Source organism: Penicillium concentricum (assembly GCF_028827145.1).
Source record: "Penicillium concentricum strain IBT 3081 chromosome Unknown utg000002l_segment0_segment0, whole genome shotgun sequence".
NCBI classification, from domain to species: Eukaryota; Fungi; Ascomycota; class Eurotiomycetes; order Eurotiales; family Aspergillaceae; genus Penicillium; species Penicillium concentricum.
The window spans coordinates 2,599,457-2,615,402 of NW_026622755.1; the positions used below are offsets into that span (position 1 = coordinate 2,599,457).

Here is a 15,946-nt window from a genome sequence, read left to right on the forward strand (position 1 = left end):
AGATTATTAATAGCTTGAATATAGAAAAAGTTAGGAGTATAACTAACTAATTATCTTATCACGTAGATATATCTATGGATATATCCATAGATATGTAGTATATAAATTGGACACAACACCCGTTTAAATATTTAGCCCTTAATAGGTTCGTTATAAAGGGGGTTTACCTGTCCGCGGGTAGTGACACGCATCGTCATCCCCGACTTATCACTTGGCGCGCTAAATATCGATGCCCCACGGCTCCGCTTTGAAACTGCCTCTCCTTTTATTCTTCCTTCTCCTTCATATACCTTTGTTGGACTTTACCAGAGTCCTTGTCGCATTCTTTCCCTCGATTGCGTCACCTACAGGACTCCAACCATGGCTTACAACAAGTCCTACAACCCCGATGCGCTCCCAGCGTAAGTGCATACATACTCGATCTAGGAGAGTCTACAGTTACTAACCTGGGAAATACCACAGTCACGCTGAGCCAGAACAGGTATAACGTTTGCCACACGCCTCACCTTCCTTTTGCTAACGGTCAATTAGGTCGCGCAGATGTTAGGCAACATGAATGTATCAGGCCAAAGCCACACCCCAAGCCACACCCCAAGCCTCAACCAAAAGCCGCTCCCCTCTCGCCCACCACCGCAAACAGCTCACAGCAGTGGTATTCCTCCCCGCGTTCCTGTATCTAGCGCTCCCCCGCAACACGCATACGCCGCAGCAGCACCACGCCTCGACGCCCAGCCCCACCACTCCCACTCCTACAGCGGCCGCCCCTCTTCAGCAACCGCGCCTCCCCCGAGCCAAACCAGCCAGTCTCAGTCTCGTCCTCACCCCCTCCACCCCTCCCCGCCACCCCAGAACTATGGTTTCGGGCCTCCGCCAGTGCAGCCCCAGCGCAGCAGACCCCCGTCCTCATCGCGCCCTCCCCAGTCGCCCGCCCCACCGCCATTGACAGCACCCAACAATGACCCGCAACAACTCTTCCCCCTCTTTCGCGCCGCGAACGCCTCTAACTCCGGCACCCTCACTGAAGGGGAGCTCGGAAGCGCGCTCGTGAATGGCGACTATACGTCTTTCCACCCGCGAACAGTCAGACTGATGATTCGGATGTTCGACCGTGACGGCAGCGGAACAATCAACTTCGATGAGTTTGTCTCGTTGTGGCGGTATTTGGCTGCTTGGCGGGAGCTGTTTGATCGTTTCGACGAGGACCGCAGTGGACGTGTCAGTCAGCCGGAGTTTGAGAAGGCGCTTGTTGCATTCGGATACCGTCTTAGTGGGAAGTTTGTTTCTATTATCTTTGGTGTCTTTGAAGGCAAGGCAAAGCAGATGAGTAATGCGCCTAAGGATCCTAGATCTACTGGTATGAGCTTTGATCTTTTCGTTCAGGCTTGTATTAGTCTGAAGCGTATGACGGATGTCTTTAAGCGGTATGATGAGGATCGGGATGGGTATATTACTCTGAGCTTTGAAGAGGCTTTGACTGGTAAGTTTTACTTTTGTTGTGTGGTTGTTGAGGATCAGTGGCTAATTGGGTGCTTTTACAGAGATTCTGCTATTGCAGGAGTAAGCATTCTGCTACATTACCATACGTATTATTCCGCTCCATTTTCTCCCTAGTTGTGACGTTCTCTCTACGCTCTTGCTATCTTCATTATACCCCCAACCCCCCGTTTGCTTTTGTCATAGAATTGCCAGGGAGCAACACTGGTTGTTGCATGTTCATCGAGGAGTTATTTGGTCGGGAATATGCTTGGAATATGAATGCATTCAGATCTTCAAAGTACTGGCCTTCTTCTCTAGATAAGGTATACACCTTCGAAGTAAAGTATTATGGATAGTAAATTTTACAGGGTTAGATGTTATATTATAGCAGGATAAATGGTTGCATTAACTACATAGACTATTTGGCTCAATCGCTATCATCAGTTTCCCATGAATCATCACCACTATCCTCATGTGGGTGAAGGTGTGCAAATTCAGGGTCCATCAAAGCCCGCTGCATAAGCAAATCGAAAAGCTGTGGTGGGATTGGACCCATGCTGGGTTCTGCTCCAGGTGGATACTCTTCGAAACCAGGTTCTTGGAAATCTTCCTCATAACCGAGATCTTCATCATAGTCGTCGAGATCACCATAATCATCAAAATCAGGTAATTCATACGGCAAGATCTGGAAATTCACTTTGGTTCCTTTGAACATATCCCTCAAATCAAGGAAACATTGCTCTGGAGTTTTCCCTTCTGGGACCCGTTGTCCGGGAAGCTTAATGGGCTGTGTAATATCGATTGCAAATACCTTGAAGTTAGTCAACTTCGGATAAAGACCATTTTTACAATCTGTCGCGACGTTCTGAGCCAACTCCCGGATAGATGAGTTGCAGTCGGTGATATGGAGTGTCTCTAACGAGCTGGGGAATTCAGGGTGTGGTGGAAGAGAAGCGTGTGGGATGAGGATTGTCTCGAGCGCGGAGAACTCGCGGAATGAGCCAACCTTGACGTGGCTAGAAACGTTTTCCTCGGCACTATCGGCGTCCCATACTGCCATTGCGAACTCGAGGTGGAAGAGCTCGAGGGTATCCTTGTGTAGGAGGACGGCTTCTTGGGCCTGTTTAGCATTAAACTCGGGCTCGGTTCCCGCGCGCAGGATCCGTCGGTCGTTAGGATCCAAGCTGAAGTTGTTGTAAGTAAAGGTTTTTAGCTTCTTGCATGCTTGCGTGAACTTGTTGATGGCGCCAGCATCGATGTGGCAGTGGTGGAAGGACAGTTCTTGCGTCTCCAATGTGCCAGGTAGCCAGGTAGATGGGAATGATGCGTCGAAGAGATCGCCGTACTCAAAGGCTGAAAATGTGACTTTGGGAAGGGTGAGGAATTTCTCGTAGATAGCAATATCGAAGCCGGAAAGTTCGTCATCGCTTTCAATCCAGATAGACTCAAGGTTCGACAAAAATTGCGGATTGCGACGGAAAAGCTGAATGAATGGCTCGGTCCAGAATTGGCGCACTGGTAGATGTAGTCCACGCAGATTCGGGGTCTTGTTGGCTAGTAATGCTGCGAAAACGCCGAGGTCGGATTTCTCCACGGCTGAAATCCAGGCTTCCTCCTGATCGGCCAATTGAAGGCCCTTGATTATGCCTTTGAAGAACTTGGAGTCCTCTGCTGAAAGAGGTTTGCGACCCCTTTCGTTGAATGGGAGAGGCATAATGGAGATTTGGTGCACATGTCGTTCGAGGTCTGGACGTTGATATATTGTTTTGGTGAACGAGATGGTTGGGTTTGGGTCGTCTCCAGCCAAACCATCATCATAAACCTCACGGAAGAGCAAAGGTTGAGCTACCTCGCGGAACTTCCGCGAGACTAAGCAAGCATTGCGCAGAGTTTCAATCCCATCAGCTTCGTCGTCATATTCGTCATCCACGTCTTTGGCATCCGTGCTTGGATCTCTAATCAGTTCGAGATCATCTGGGCGGATAAAAACAGACAGAATGAGATGTAGGATCTCGATGGGAAGGCCCTGAATGTCTACCATGATTGAAGATGAGCTCGGCACTGAAGATGAGGTGAGTTGAATGCTACACCCAAGTTAAGGTTGAAGGTGGGGAAGCCAGAGAAATTATCTTCACGCGTTCTGGCGCGTGAAGATCCATCACATTATCCCGGAAAGGCAGTTAGGGCTAATAGAATAGGGCTTTAGTCTCTATGTAGTTCACGCTATCCCCTTTCAGGTCTAGCGCTCTATCTGGCGTTTACCCCGCATACGTTCTTATGTAGATAGCCCTCTATAGGTGTATCCATCTAAAATATCTATGCTGAATGCAACATGTACTTCTTATGAGCATAAGGATTTTTGAGCTCCTCGCAATTCTCTATAAGGGCGGGATCGTAGCATATTCGCAACCAAACCGGCTTCCAGATACCACAAAACTCGCAACTCATGTTACGCTCTGTGGCGGGTTTACTGTCCAGAATCCGTGTAGATTTATTTTGGTATATAGTAGGTGGTTTATCTACAAAGTGTGGCTTGTGATACGGGTAGCAAGACTGTTGGTTCATCTTATCCTCCGTAAAATCCAAATAAAAGGCAAGTTCTTATCCCGTCTTTCCTATATGAAAGTCAGAAAAAGCAAGACCCAATAGCAAGGGCGGAGCAACAAGCCAAAGCAAAGAGAGTAAAAGGAAGGCATTCAAATAGGGCTTCTTCCAAGTGTGTTACAGGCATGATTACGGCTTCTATAAACATAAATATTGAAGAATTGTAGAGAAGAAAGAAGCAGAAGATTCAAATCACATGATGTAACTATGTACAATTTAGGAAACCGTGAACCCCAAACAGGAATAGTCATTCAATCATGGAAAGAATGACCTAGGCCTCTGCCCAAAATCGGTCAACACTGCCATCCTCCAATATCAATGCGTCAACACTCCACCTCTCGACACACTCCTCCGCGCGTCGAAGCGCACCCCTACGCTTCGAACGCGCTAAAATGTACTGGGTCATCACTTTCTTGAAGCCTCCTGGGATGAGACCTGGAAATTCGACTGTCAGAATACACCCATGAATGTCCCAAACAATCCAAACCATCATTCGCAGATTTATCAAAGGGGATATCCTTTACGTTTCCCTGAATCCTACTCCCCACAAAATTCCAGCTGCCAGATAGAAGCTCGGAAAGTCTCATACACTCTGAGCTATCCTTCATGGCTTCACCTCTGAGCTTCCCTTTCCAATGCGCGGCGTCCGCTTAATTTGATTGCTATCGTCCGTGTGTTACCCTCTGATATTCATGAACACGACACATCCAATAAACAAAGCACGCTCATCGGAAAACCATCACCGTGAGAATTCCGAGCTCAGTGCGCAGATCTACACGAGGAATTTTGTCATTCTCCTCTGCAACATCGTGGTCACCGAGGTTGCATGCTTCGGTATCCTTCAAAACCATGGTTGCCACTTTCATCCCAACACCTCCTAGTTCCTATGTTGTCGAGGTCAATTCGAATCCCCTCGCCATGACCACGAGTTCACTAGGCTCAGACACTCTCTTTCAATTTCCAATAACTTGCATTGATTCCCTGGACAGCCATCGAATTCGGGTATTCAGAATCCATTTCCCAGCTGTACTTTACGATCTTGCTGGCCTGCAACAAGGCCTCCCTTCTACAATTCCAAGAGCTCTCCGACTTCCTGCCTTAAGTCGAGTTAAACATCTGCAATGACTCTCATATTTGGACAGTAAATCGTGTGGTTAAATGGTGGGCACTGTGACGGGCACATTATTGCGTTGCGTGGAAGAGATGCGAAGTGGTCAATGAATGTTAATTCGGACGGGGACATTTACTGACTAGTGGCGAATTGGTCACCCAGTGGTCCTATGGGAAAATTACCCCCGGCCCCCATTTGCGGCCGTCTTCTCAGATCTGAGATTACTATGTAGTGCCCGACTTGGCACTTCGGTCCTACTTCTGGCTACTCGACGAAAACCACATGCCTAAGGAGTTGACCCATGAGGGACTCCACTTCAGGAAGATTATGATTTTGAGCTTGAGCTTGGACGATCGACGAGAGAGTATAGGCGGTAATCAATGAATTATTGTCCTCAAATTGTCTGTCCGAATTATACAAAAGCTTGAGGACAGTTGGAGTCTTGTGGCTGTCATTCCTATTTCAGTGAAGAGACTACTGTCTCATCAAAGCGGTTCTGTCTGAGGCCTGGGCTACCCATTACACTGAAGTATAAAAGTCAAAAGATGCCTGCTCGGAGAAAGACCTACAATGGAATCAAACTCGAGATGAAGGACACATCATTTGCAAAAATAATTTCCCTGTAGTTGTATGCAACATGTGTAGAGAATCAGAATAGTCTCAGATTTGAATTAGAATAATAAAGTGCAAGCATGTGTTGACACCGCACTTCAAATGTGGCTTGGAGCTCCTCTAGCGTCATATCAATTTCTTGTCCGGCAGTGCACAGTCCGGTTCAGCTGTACGTTTTGGCGGCGAAATATGCCAAGTTGACAAGAAAAGTACCTTTTAGCCCCGTCTGTGTGATAGGTAGAAACATATGGCGGCTACGTTATTCGCTCGGTAAATTCTCTTAAAGCCAGAGACATTGCATTAACTCCGCAAAACTCGGATCTCAAATCTATTCTAACTGTGGAGTCATTTTTGGACAATTATGGGTTAACCTCATTTTTAGCGCATTTGATTTTGCTTTTTCGGTATGGGAGATGTCGGAATATATCTCGAATTGTTCTAAACTGACTATAAAAGCTCTGGACGTCGGTGCTTATCCAATCCCCGACGCCGATCCACTGAGAATCCAGAACAAATTCCTTCGGCCTCGCCTTTCTCCTCTAAACCCCGAAAATACGAAATCCGAGCTGTTGTCCCCTTTAAATAGATGTTGCTTCCCCGTATTCTAGAAAAAATTATTTTCCGATCGTGATCGATCGGAAAACTTTTATTAGCTTCCCTTGTTTGCCTGGAACGGGTCTTTATCTCCGAATATTTTTTTTTTCTAGAGAACTTTTTCTTCCCTTCTATCCTTCCCCCTCCAAACACAGGCATCATGAGTGAGCGCCATCAACCAGATGCTTCGAGCAGTAACACAGATCTCGATCAACCCCACGTGGAGAAGCCTCTTGACACACGTGCCGAACAGGAAACGGTAGCCGACCAACCCAACGCGGAGAATGTGACGGAAAAGACAACGGAGGGTGCGCCCTTGGATCGCGCACCCTCACAGGCAGCAAAGATGGGCAAGAAGAAGATCATAGTCGTGATGACGGCGCTTTGTGTAAGAAAATCTCTGGGATCTATCCTATGAACGGAGAAAATACTCGGGAAGTACAGGCAGCTAATTCGGACATGTAGTTGGCGCTATTCTTGGCGGCTTTGGATATGGTAGGTCTCTTTTATGCCCCTGCTTCGGACATTTTTTAACCTTTCTTGTAGACTATTATTTCCACGGCCCTCCCCACTATCGCCGCGCAGTTCGGTGCCTCCGAGAGCGGTTTCTCATGGATCGCATCGTCATATCTTCTCGCAAATGCCGCCTGTATTCCCCTGTGGGGCAAGATCAGTGATATCTGGGGAAGAAAGTCTATCATTGTCTTGGCAAATGTTGTCTTCCTGGTTGGCAGTTTGATCTGTGCCTTGGCGCATAATATGGCCACCATCATCGCAGGTCGAGCGGTTCAGGGTGTCGGTGGTGGTGGTATCATCATCCTGGCGAATATCAGTGTTTCGGATCTCTTCAGCTTGAGGTATGATAGCTTCCTAGTCTGAGGATGGAATGAAGCTAACTTGTATACAGAGATCGCCCGATGTACTATGGTCTTTTCGGTGCAGTCTGGGCTGTCGCAGGTGCTCTTGGCCCTGTTGTAGGTGGAGCTTTCACTACAAATGTGTCTTGGCGCTGGTGTTTCTGGCTCAACCTTCCTGTCGGAGGTGTCTCGCTAGGTATCCTTATCCTCTTCCTTCGCATTGAGTCGCCCAAGACTCCCTTCTGGGCTGGTGTGCGCTGCATTGATTGGACAGGAACAGTCTTGATCATCGGTGGAACCCTGATGTTCCTCTTCGGGCTGGAGTTCGGAGGTGTTAACTATCCCTGGGCCTCACCTACTGTCATCTGCCTGATCGTCTTCGGCGTAGTCACTTGGGCTCTGGCAATGTTCCTGGAATGGAAGGTTGCCAAGTTCCCGATTATTCCCCCGCGCCTGTTCAACGAGTGGTACAACATTCTCATCCTGCTCGTTTGTTTCTGCCACGGCTCTACCTTCATCGCCGCTACCTACTATCTACCGCTTTACTTCCAAACAGTCATCCAGTCAACTCCCATCATGAGTGGTGTGTATGTCTTGCCTCTGGTTCTGTCCCTTGCAGTCGGCTCCGCAGCCACAGGTGTCGTTATGAAGAAGACTGGCCGCTACCGCGAGCTGATCATCGGTGGTATGTCCTGCATGGCCCTTGGCTTCGGTCTTTTTATCGATCTCAAGCCCTACGCTTCATGGCCGCGTATCATCATCTACCAGTTAATCGCCGGTATCGGTATTGGGCCCAACTTCCAGGCACCTTTAGTCGCTTTCCAAGCCAACATTCGTCCCTCCGACATGGCCACAGCAACAGCCACTTTCGGCTTCATCCGTCAACTCTCCACTTCGATGTCCGTCGTGCTGGGCACCGTCATTTACCAAAACATCATGAGTAAACAATCAGCCCAGATCATCGCCGCGGTAGGCCCCAAGACCGCCGAGATTGTTTCTTCTTCCTTTGGCGGCGCCTCCAAGTCCCTCATCGAGAGCCTTGATCCCTCCCAGCGCGCAGTCATCCTGGGCGCCTACACACATTCCCTGAACCGCATGTGGATCTTCTACACCTGCATGGCTTGTACTGGCTTTATTCTCGCTTTGTTCATCCGTCCTCGTGAGCTGACTCGCCATCACACTGTCCAGAAGACGGGCCTTGCTGAGCAAGAACGTGCCCGTCAGGAGCGTATCGACTCTGAGCGCAAGGATCAGTCGAAGCCTGAAACCGAGGTTTAATCTCTTCCCTCTGGATACCTTATTAATTTCTCCACACTGTGGTTCTTGGCACATATTTTCCTTCAAAGTTAATACATATTATTTAATCGGGCTTTGCCATTGCAGCCTCAGACACTTCTCACTTGGGTTATTTTGGAGTTATATTGTGTTTCTCTTTGTAAATGAGTTATGATGTATGTTGAGCCTTTGTGTACAATAGATAAAGCTAATCGCAGAAAAATGCATAGAATTCTATGCAAAGTTTGATCCTTGTGTGTCTTCTTTGTCCTGCTCCGTTTGCTCCTGGACTTCACCTGTATAAGTACATGTCGACATGTCAAAATTTATGACTCACGGATTATACAATTTTAGCTTACGGGCATCCAGCAGCCCTCCATCTATGACTTGATTTATACCTGGTCAGGCCATGCATAGGGTCGTGGCGTCCAAATCTCTATGCCTTCCCTTTCTAGTCGAGATTCGTTCTAGAACACCCCGACTGCCTTTATATTGGGATGAGCAATATAAGACATATATGTGCCATATCAAGATGGCCTGGCTTGGACTTATGCCGAAGAAATGCTCTATATAAGTTATACACTCAATCAGAAAGTAAGTGAGCTATTTAAAAATCCTTACCTCACAGCAAACTGATTTACACCTCTAGCATTTCGACATCTTATTGAAGTTTGTTTGTGCCTCAGTCCGATATATAACCTTGTTCCTATATAAGCTTGCTCTCACTTCGTCTTCCCCATCTCCCTCTCGAGCATCGGCCTACCTCCATCCAAGATCTTTCTCCCCTTTGCTTCGCCTTTATATCCCCAACCTTACTTGAGCTTCAGGATCCAGTACTGATCATCTCAGGCCATCAGCAAGCACATCTCTCTTGAGTTTTATTTCTTATTTATCCTTCTCTCTTTCTTTACTTCTTTCTCGCACTCACCTCTCTATTTTCTCGGTTTGTTTTCATTCTTCTATCATCTTTTACGCACAGCAGGTGCATCCTATCCCTGCTCCACTTTAACACATTTGCTTCATGGCCCCGTATCATAGCATAACAATGGCATGTCCTGGACGAATCCCCCCTTTAACCTTTTGCTTAAAATGACAATAACTTAGCAACTATAGTTCAAACACATCCCGCCTACTCCTTCATCTACACGCTGTAGATAAGACATGATGGAAGTAATTCCATTCATACAGGCATCAATCCGTCCTCTCATCCATGTCTGAGAGCATCGGCAAACAAGCCCGGACGGAGGTTTTGGAGCAGAGCTCCGTGGTACGGAGCCACGAGTTCACGGTTCCGAGAGACCCAGGAAGTGTCGAAGAAGACCAATTCAGAATACACCCCCAAAATGAGGCGAAATTTCACATCGAATGCGAAGATTTCACTGACAAAACGAGCTGCAAAGTCTACGTCGTTCCAGCAGCATTCTTCAAAAACACAAGCTGGATTTCAACTGTGGAGCCGAAGCCACTCCTACGAGAACACCCGTAACCCTTGGTTGACCTGACCAAGCAACAAGCGAGAATGTCCCTGGGATACTTTGAATTCCTACGTGCGAAGGATGTCATCATCGATCGCGAAGCTCACGGCTGCAAGCTCGAGGACCTGAAAGACTTGCCGACACTTCGATCTCGATGGCAAGGCCAGCGATGGAAAGTCACATTTCACTGTCTTAGTCTCTGCGACTCTAGCTCGCATGCCCGAGGGTGCTGTTGTTCCAGCTCGTATTCCGCAAATTTGGTTTAAGAAGCGAGAACGTGGTCGACCGGCAAGAAGGCCCCTGCCATCACATCGGTGACTATTGATAATGCAGCTTGGGAGACGAAGAAGGTCATGTTTTTGAGCGGCAGATTCATTCGCGTCACTTCGTGGCCGTTCCAATGACACTTCGAGACCCTTATGCAGGATACCAAGAAGGAGTACAAGCAATTATGTGCCTCTCGTCTTCGTCTGATGCCTGTGCCCACTCCGCTTACACCTCTCGGCGGTGGTGCTTCGCACCCTATTCAGGCGGTTCTCGCTCATAAAGCGACTACCTACCTGCGCGGGGACCTAGGACTCCTAGGTCCCTGCTGGTCTTGCCAGCAACCGGTACGAGCTCTTGTCTCTGCTGAGCTGGGCTGGTGAATTCTGGTCCAACTCGGTTGATACTTATGGTGTGTCCGTCACCAGACGTGGCCATCATATCTTTTAGTTCCGTACGTAGTTTTACTAGTAAATAGGATCATTTTCCACCAGAATTTGAACAGGAATTACGTTGGTAGGCGCAATTAAAAAAAAAGCGGTAAAAATAAAGGCATAAATAAAAACAAGAAATCGACAGTTGCAGGGTTCGAACCTGCGCCCTCGAAAGGACTAGATAACATGAAAGAGTTCAAGTCTAGCGCGTTAGACCACTCCGCCAAACTGCCGTCTGGATGCCGAATGTCTCCATGGATAATTTTGTTACTCCACAATCCATTGGCAATCCAATTAAACAAAAAAGAGTATCCCGCAGCATGGATGTCACACCAACTCCGCTGGACACTGCCTGCGTATTTAATTGTTGTAACCCGGATATTACACCTAGGTAATATACAAAGAATGCGAATGACAGATCGGGAACAGATTTCTGCATCCAGTGATGGATCTGACCGAGATCTCTCGTAAAACATTTTACGGTCACGGGACCTTAATCTGGGAAAAAGAGTGGGGCAGGTGAGCCCAGCTTTTCCCAGATGTACCCACCTGCACACATTCAACCCCATCCCTGAATAGTGCCCTTGATTCTGAGCTAATGGGCGAGGCCCAAAGATTTTTTGGAAGGTCAACGGAGGACGCGATTGAAACGCTTGACATTGATCATTTCTTAAAAGTTTTGGGAAACTACAGATCCAGCAATGAAGCGATTTCTCAGATCCATTTCGGATAGCTGCGTTGTGCTGAGGTAGCCGATACTTTGGTTCGCGTAGTCACCTTTGGTTGTTGCTGCGCTTGGCACGAATCAATGATCTGGTAGGCATTTTTCAGAAGATGGGTTCTTGCTCTAAGAGACCTTTTGGCTAAAACAACCGCAACAGTGAGTTGCAATGCATACGTCTGGACATTCGGTTCTAGAAGGGAAGTGGATGTTGCAACTTTTGCAGGTTGGGCCACAATCTGAAAGCACGAGTCGGTGACAATCGAGACAACAGAATATTTGGCTAGCCTGCATCTGAGCCTGGTGATCGTCCTCCTCGTAGCGAGGCGTGGCGTGGCTATCTATGATAATAGCGTCGAGACATAGCTGACACAGAAGTGTGCATATACAAGGACGTAAGAAAAGAGAGTTAGAGCGACATAGGTGGAAGAGAGGCGGAAGGAAGGTCACTCCCAAAGAGAAAAGAAGATAATGGACATTGGTCTGTCTAACTGCTTATACGCTTAGGTGGCGTCTCAGATACTACCCAGATAGTGAGGATGGTTGAGTTGCGTTAAGTGATCCCATCCCCTTGATTACTAGTAGACTGAGCGACTGTTTGCTAGACTTCAGTATATAAATACCCTGCTTTTTCATAGATAGATGGACCAAGACTTCTTCCTTCTCCCTCTCCCGCAGGTAATGGCTCTTACAGGTTGTCAGGTTCTTTTACTACCCCTGATCTATCAATAGTCATCAAAGGTCTACTACCTCCAGTACCCCGAGAGCTTAGGGAAGACCACTTTTATTATTCGCGCTATCTGCGTATTTTTATCAATTACTATAAAGGACACTTCTTCAAAGAGATATACCTTGATAAGGCTTATGACAGAAAGCCGAAAGTGAAATGAAGGTGAGATTAAAGCGAACTGAGAGGAAAGTCAAATTTCTAAGAGATATATGAGTTAGAGGATTATGAAATACTTGCAAGCCGACGATGCATACCTATCGATATCTATCGAGATTATCAAATATCATTAAGGATAGCACGTCAGAGTACTATACCTTCATCAAGAGAGACCCCATTTTCAAATCCACTATCAATGTGAGAGAGAACCTAATCATTTTTACCAGCATGCCAGGTGAGGTGTTGGATTATCCCATCTCCTTGCCTGCTAGTAGACTGGGCGATTGTTTGCTAGATATCGGGGTATAAATACCCTACTTTCTCATAAATTGATGAATCAAGACTTCTTGCTTCTCCGCCCCTCATCTACTAGCCACAACAGAGCGGTTTCCCAAAAGCCCGCAGGGGACGGAGTTCTACGCGGCCTTTGACCAAACCATCGAGTTGGACGCCGTGATGCGGCAGCAGGAGCGGATGATACTTTCCATTTTCAGGCAGCACTCGACTTGAAGAGGCTGAGTTGTTCAGTGACGCGTTACAGATTCACCCGAAGCGCACCTGGCTTTGTGAGTAACTACACCCTTACATCATCCATACATGTAACGGTGCCGAAAACACTTACACTGATGAGGCAAGTGATACCCACCGTATAGTCCAGTTGTCGTTTAATAACCGCGTTTTGCTGCTCGAAAATCTCTCTGGACGGAGCATGGGCTGGTGACGGGTCCTTAGGGGCTTTGAATAATATCGTGGCTCGATATGCCAATGTGTCCCTATGCATTCACGATAAATCCTCCATGCTAGCAAGAAATACGATCTTTGACAGATGGGATCGAGTCAGAAACGAGGCTTGGATGCTCTACCCTTACGCATGAGCACATAATGGCATTACCAAGGGTTGAGCACTCGTTATCTCTGCTAGGCGTGTATTTGATCTGCTTCAAACGGACAGATGACCAGGTGCAGTTCCCCGAGAAAGATTTGATCTCCCCACGACTGATCAAAAGTACGGAGTACCCAGTGGGCTGTATGCAGGCTCAAGTATTCAGAGTATCTCTGGGTGCTGTGTGGATCATGGTGTGATCTCAGAAGAACAAACAGCAAGAACCTAATCAACGGTCGGTACTTGCCCAGGGACAGGAAAGTGATGTACCTTTATTGCTATGCCGGGAGACATCAATCTCACGCACGTCTCTGCGGTAGGATGTCACCGTGTCAGAATGAAAGAGAGCCCACAGAGAACTCATCCAACTATCCTCATTTCTGGCGATCATATCAGGTACCCCGAGCAGTCGATCGAGCTCGCGATATCATCAATGCAGTTCTCGAAAAGCAGAATATGGCGGAGCTCCGGGATGGGCTTAAAGCAGGTTGGCCCCATAGGGATTCACATGCATCGGATGCCAAATCAGAAGATGAGCCGAACCATGAGGTTGAGAAAGACAACGGCATCTTTGACTCTTTGACACTATTACGGTCGACAAGTCCCAGGCTATTTCTGTCGATCGGGCCGTGATAAATATCTCCCAGAATCCACAAGCTTCGGGGCTTCATTAGCTGGCTGTCTCCCGTATCCGAAAATTGTGGTTCCACAGCTTTCCAACACACACAGTATTGTCTCATTCTCATGTTCTGTACTAGCTAGTAGTACATTCAAACACTATAGCTCAGGGTAGTCGCCTATTTCAAGTTGTTTGTTAGCTTTTTTTCCTCGACATAGTTTTTGCCGAACCTTGCAGGCTTATTTCAGACTTATTTTAGCCTTATTGATGTGTTTCGGTAGTATAAGTACACACATGCATGTAGTGGCCAGCTTAGGTTATCGCCCCCAACCGACTAGCTCCCACGGTGCGTAGACCTTGAGAACCTTTGAAGGTTGGAATCTGTCAGTTGTTCAGCACTTGGGTGAATCCAATCCTGGCAGAGTTATCAACTTGTCAACGCGAAGTAAAAGATAAGGTCGCAGGAACAAAGATCCTGAAATGGCTGGTCTGTGTATTGTCTTGGCCATACCAGGTGGATACGTCAAGGTGGGGTTGGGCATACTGTGGTCAATTCGTCCAGGTTTTCGATCCACAATGCAAAGGAATGACTGGATAGTAGAAACCTGACACGATCTAAAAAAGGGATATGAGACATGCTGGGGAAAGATCCGGGGAGATACCCACATTTAGATCTCAGGTTACATGATATCTATGAGGCTCACTAAGAGGCTGATTTCATCGGAGATCTTCCAAGGTTAGACCGGGTAAAAGGCCTATCCACCTCCGGTTTCTCCCTCAATTTCCCCTTAAATACAGTCTACGTCACATATCTATCATCTGGTCTATATACTATATATTATTTCGGAAAGACTTGGGATCTATTCAACTGTCTAGACCTCGATTACTCCACTGTCCAATTCACTTTCCCCTATTATTGGCCACGGTACCATCTCGTACATCCGTAGAACATCGTGGCTTGTAATAAGGTGAAGCAAAGTCACATTCCCATACACTCACTAGTTGGGCTCTTAACGTAACATCGCCGTTGGAATTTCGAATTTATAAATGTCATATCCCCATCCGACTGATCTAACCAGCAGTGTCCTGCACGCTACTTTGGTTCTATAGTATCAATTTTTACGAATTTCCCACTGTTCTCATATAACCATGTGGTCTCCATACGACCTCTCTTCAAACGCTTCCAGTGTGCCTGGCTACGATCGGAGTGCCGGAGATCTGCACTACCCCTATGGGTCTGCTGCTCATCAATACCCTCCCTCGCTGGCGACGGAGCCATCGATGTTCTCCGATAACCAATCTATGTGCAATAATCTAATGCAACACCCCTCCACACCAGCTCATCCCAGCTACTCCATGTCTTTTACCCCAGCACATGCCGACTTCAATCCGCCCAACCACAACACGGTACATTATCCCTCGATCGGGAACAATAGACCTGATCAGCCCTCAACCATGGGCTATCTCAGCTCTGGATATAGTACTGCGCGTACTACACCATCGGCATCGGGAGTATCCACCCCCTCTATGCAAGAGATTCCCAAACCAGGTGTGAGTAGACGCGAAGTCCAGACTCTCTTTGGTGGTAAACGACCACTCAAACGGAAACACTTGCAAGCCTTCCCTCTACTGTCAAGCTAGCATATCATCGCCAGGCTAACATCATACTTGTCTAGGGATCTTCACGGCACCTACCAATGCAACTGGAAAGACTGCAAGTATCGCGGGGTGTTCTCTCGTAAGGGAGTTCTCATGCGTCATATAGAAACGCAGCATGTCGCACCGCGCTCATTCGATTGCCCAGTCTGTGGCCATCTATTCTGTCGGCGGGACAACATGACCGAGCACATAGGAAGAGTTCATTTGAAACGATCCTGATGGAGATCTTCAATTTGTGGCACTGGAGTAAGTCACTGGGAGAATTTGGGTTTTGGTATTTGGATTATGGTGGATCGGTTTGATGTGGATATTCGATGATACCCGGAGCGTTGGTATTTGAATTTTTTTTTTGTTTTTGCATGATCTTTTGATTGGGAGCAAGCGATAGTGGAATAGGCGGGAAGTAGAATAACAATTATTATTATTATAGTAATGATAGGACATACCAGCTGAACTGCGCCCCATTGTGTGCATAT

General features: G+C 47.3%; 7 protein-coding genes across 7 annotated transcripts; 5 read left to right on the forward strand and 2 right to left on the reverse strand.

The window, feature by feature from the left end:
• Positions 1–360: 360 nt before the first annotated feature.
• N7517_004571 (EF-hand domain-containing protein) lies at positions 361–1,561 on the forward strand (the record flags this gene model as incomplete). The annotated part of the gene is made up of 4 exons (XM_056722301.1): positions 361–401; positions 463–481; positions 532–1,477; positions 1,539–1,561. 4 exons carry the CDS (start codon positions 361–363, stop codon positions 1,559–1,561), a joined length of 1,029 nt encoding a protein of 342 aa, XP_056578551.1.
• A 342-nt stretch (positions 1,562–1,903) lies between these two features.
• Positions 1,904–3,517, reverse strand: N7517_004572 (uncharacterized protein; the record flags this gene model as incomplete). Its single annotated transcript, XM_056722302.1, has 1 exon — positions 1,904–3,517. One exon carries the CDS (start codon positions 3,515–3,517, stop codon positions 1,904–1,906), a length of 1,614 nt encoding a protein of 537 aa, XP_056578552.1.
• Positions 3,518–4,351: 834 nt separating this feature from the next.
• N7517_004573 (uncharacterized protein) lies at positions 4,352–4,570 on the reverse strand (the record flags this gene model as incomplete). The annotated part of the gene is made up of 1 exon (XM_056722303.1): positions 4,352–4,570. One exon carries the CDS (start codon positions 4,568–4,570, stop codon positions 4,352–4,354), a length of 219 nt encoding a protein of 72 aa, XP_056578553.1.
• Positions 4,571–6,557: 1,987 nt separating this feature from the next.
• Positions 6,558–8,532, forward strand: N7517_004574 (MDR family MFS transporter; the record flags this gene model as incomplete). Its single annotated transcript, XM_056722304.1, has 4 exons — positions 6,558–6,785; positions 6,863–6,892; positions 6,944–7,254; positions 7,305–8,532. The coding sequence occupies 4 exons, from the start codon at positions 6,558–6,560 to the stop codon at positions 8,530–8,532; spliced, it is 1,797 nt and encodes a 598-aa protein (XP_056578554.1).
• Positions 8,533–9,739: 1,207 nt separating this feature from the next.
• Positions 9,740–10,015, forward strand: N7517_004575 (uncharacterized protein; the record flags this gene model as incomplete). Its single annotated transcript, XM_056722305.1, has 1 exon — positions 9,740–10,015. One exon carries the CDS (start codon positions 9,740–9,742, stop codon positions 10,013–10,015), a length of 276 nt encoding a protein of 91 aa, XP_056578555.1.
• Positions 10,016–10,423: 408 nt separating this feature from the next.
• On the forward strand, positions 10,424–10,651 carry N7517_004576 (uncharacterized protein; the record flags this gene model as incomplete). The annotated part of the gene is made up of 1 exon (XM_056722306.1): positions 10,424–10,651. One exon carries the CDS (start codon positions 10,424–10,426, stop codon positions 10,649–10,651), a length of 228 nt encoding a protein of 75 aa, XP_056578556.1.
• Positions 10,652–14,960: 4,309 nt separating this feature from the next.
• On the forward strand, positions 14,961–15,689 carry N7517_004577 (uncharacterized protein; the record flags this gene model as incomplete). The annotated part of the gene is made up of 2 exons (XM_056722307.1): positions 14,961–15,442; positions 15,488–15,689. 2 exons carry the CDS (start codon positions 14,961–14,963, stop codon positions 15,687–15,689), a joined length of 684 nt encoding a protein of 227 aa, XP_056578557.1.
• Positions 15,690–15,946: the final 257 nt, after the last annotated feature.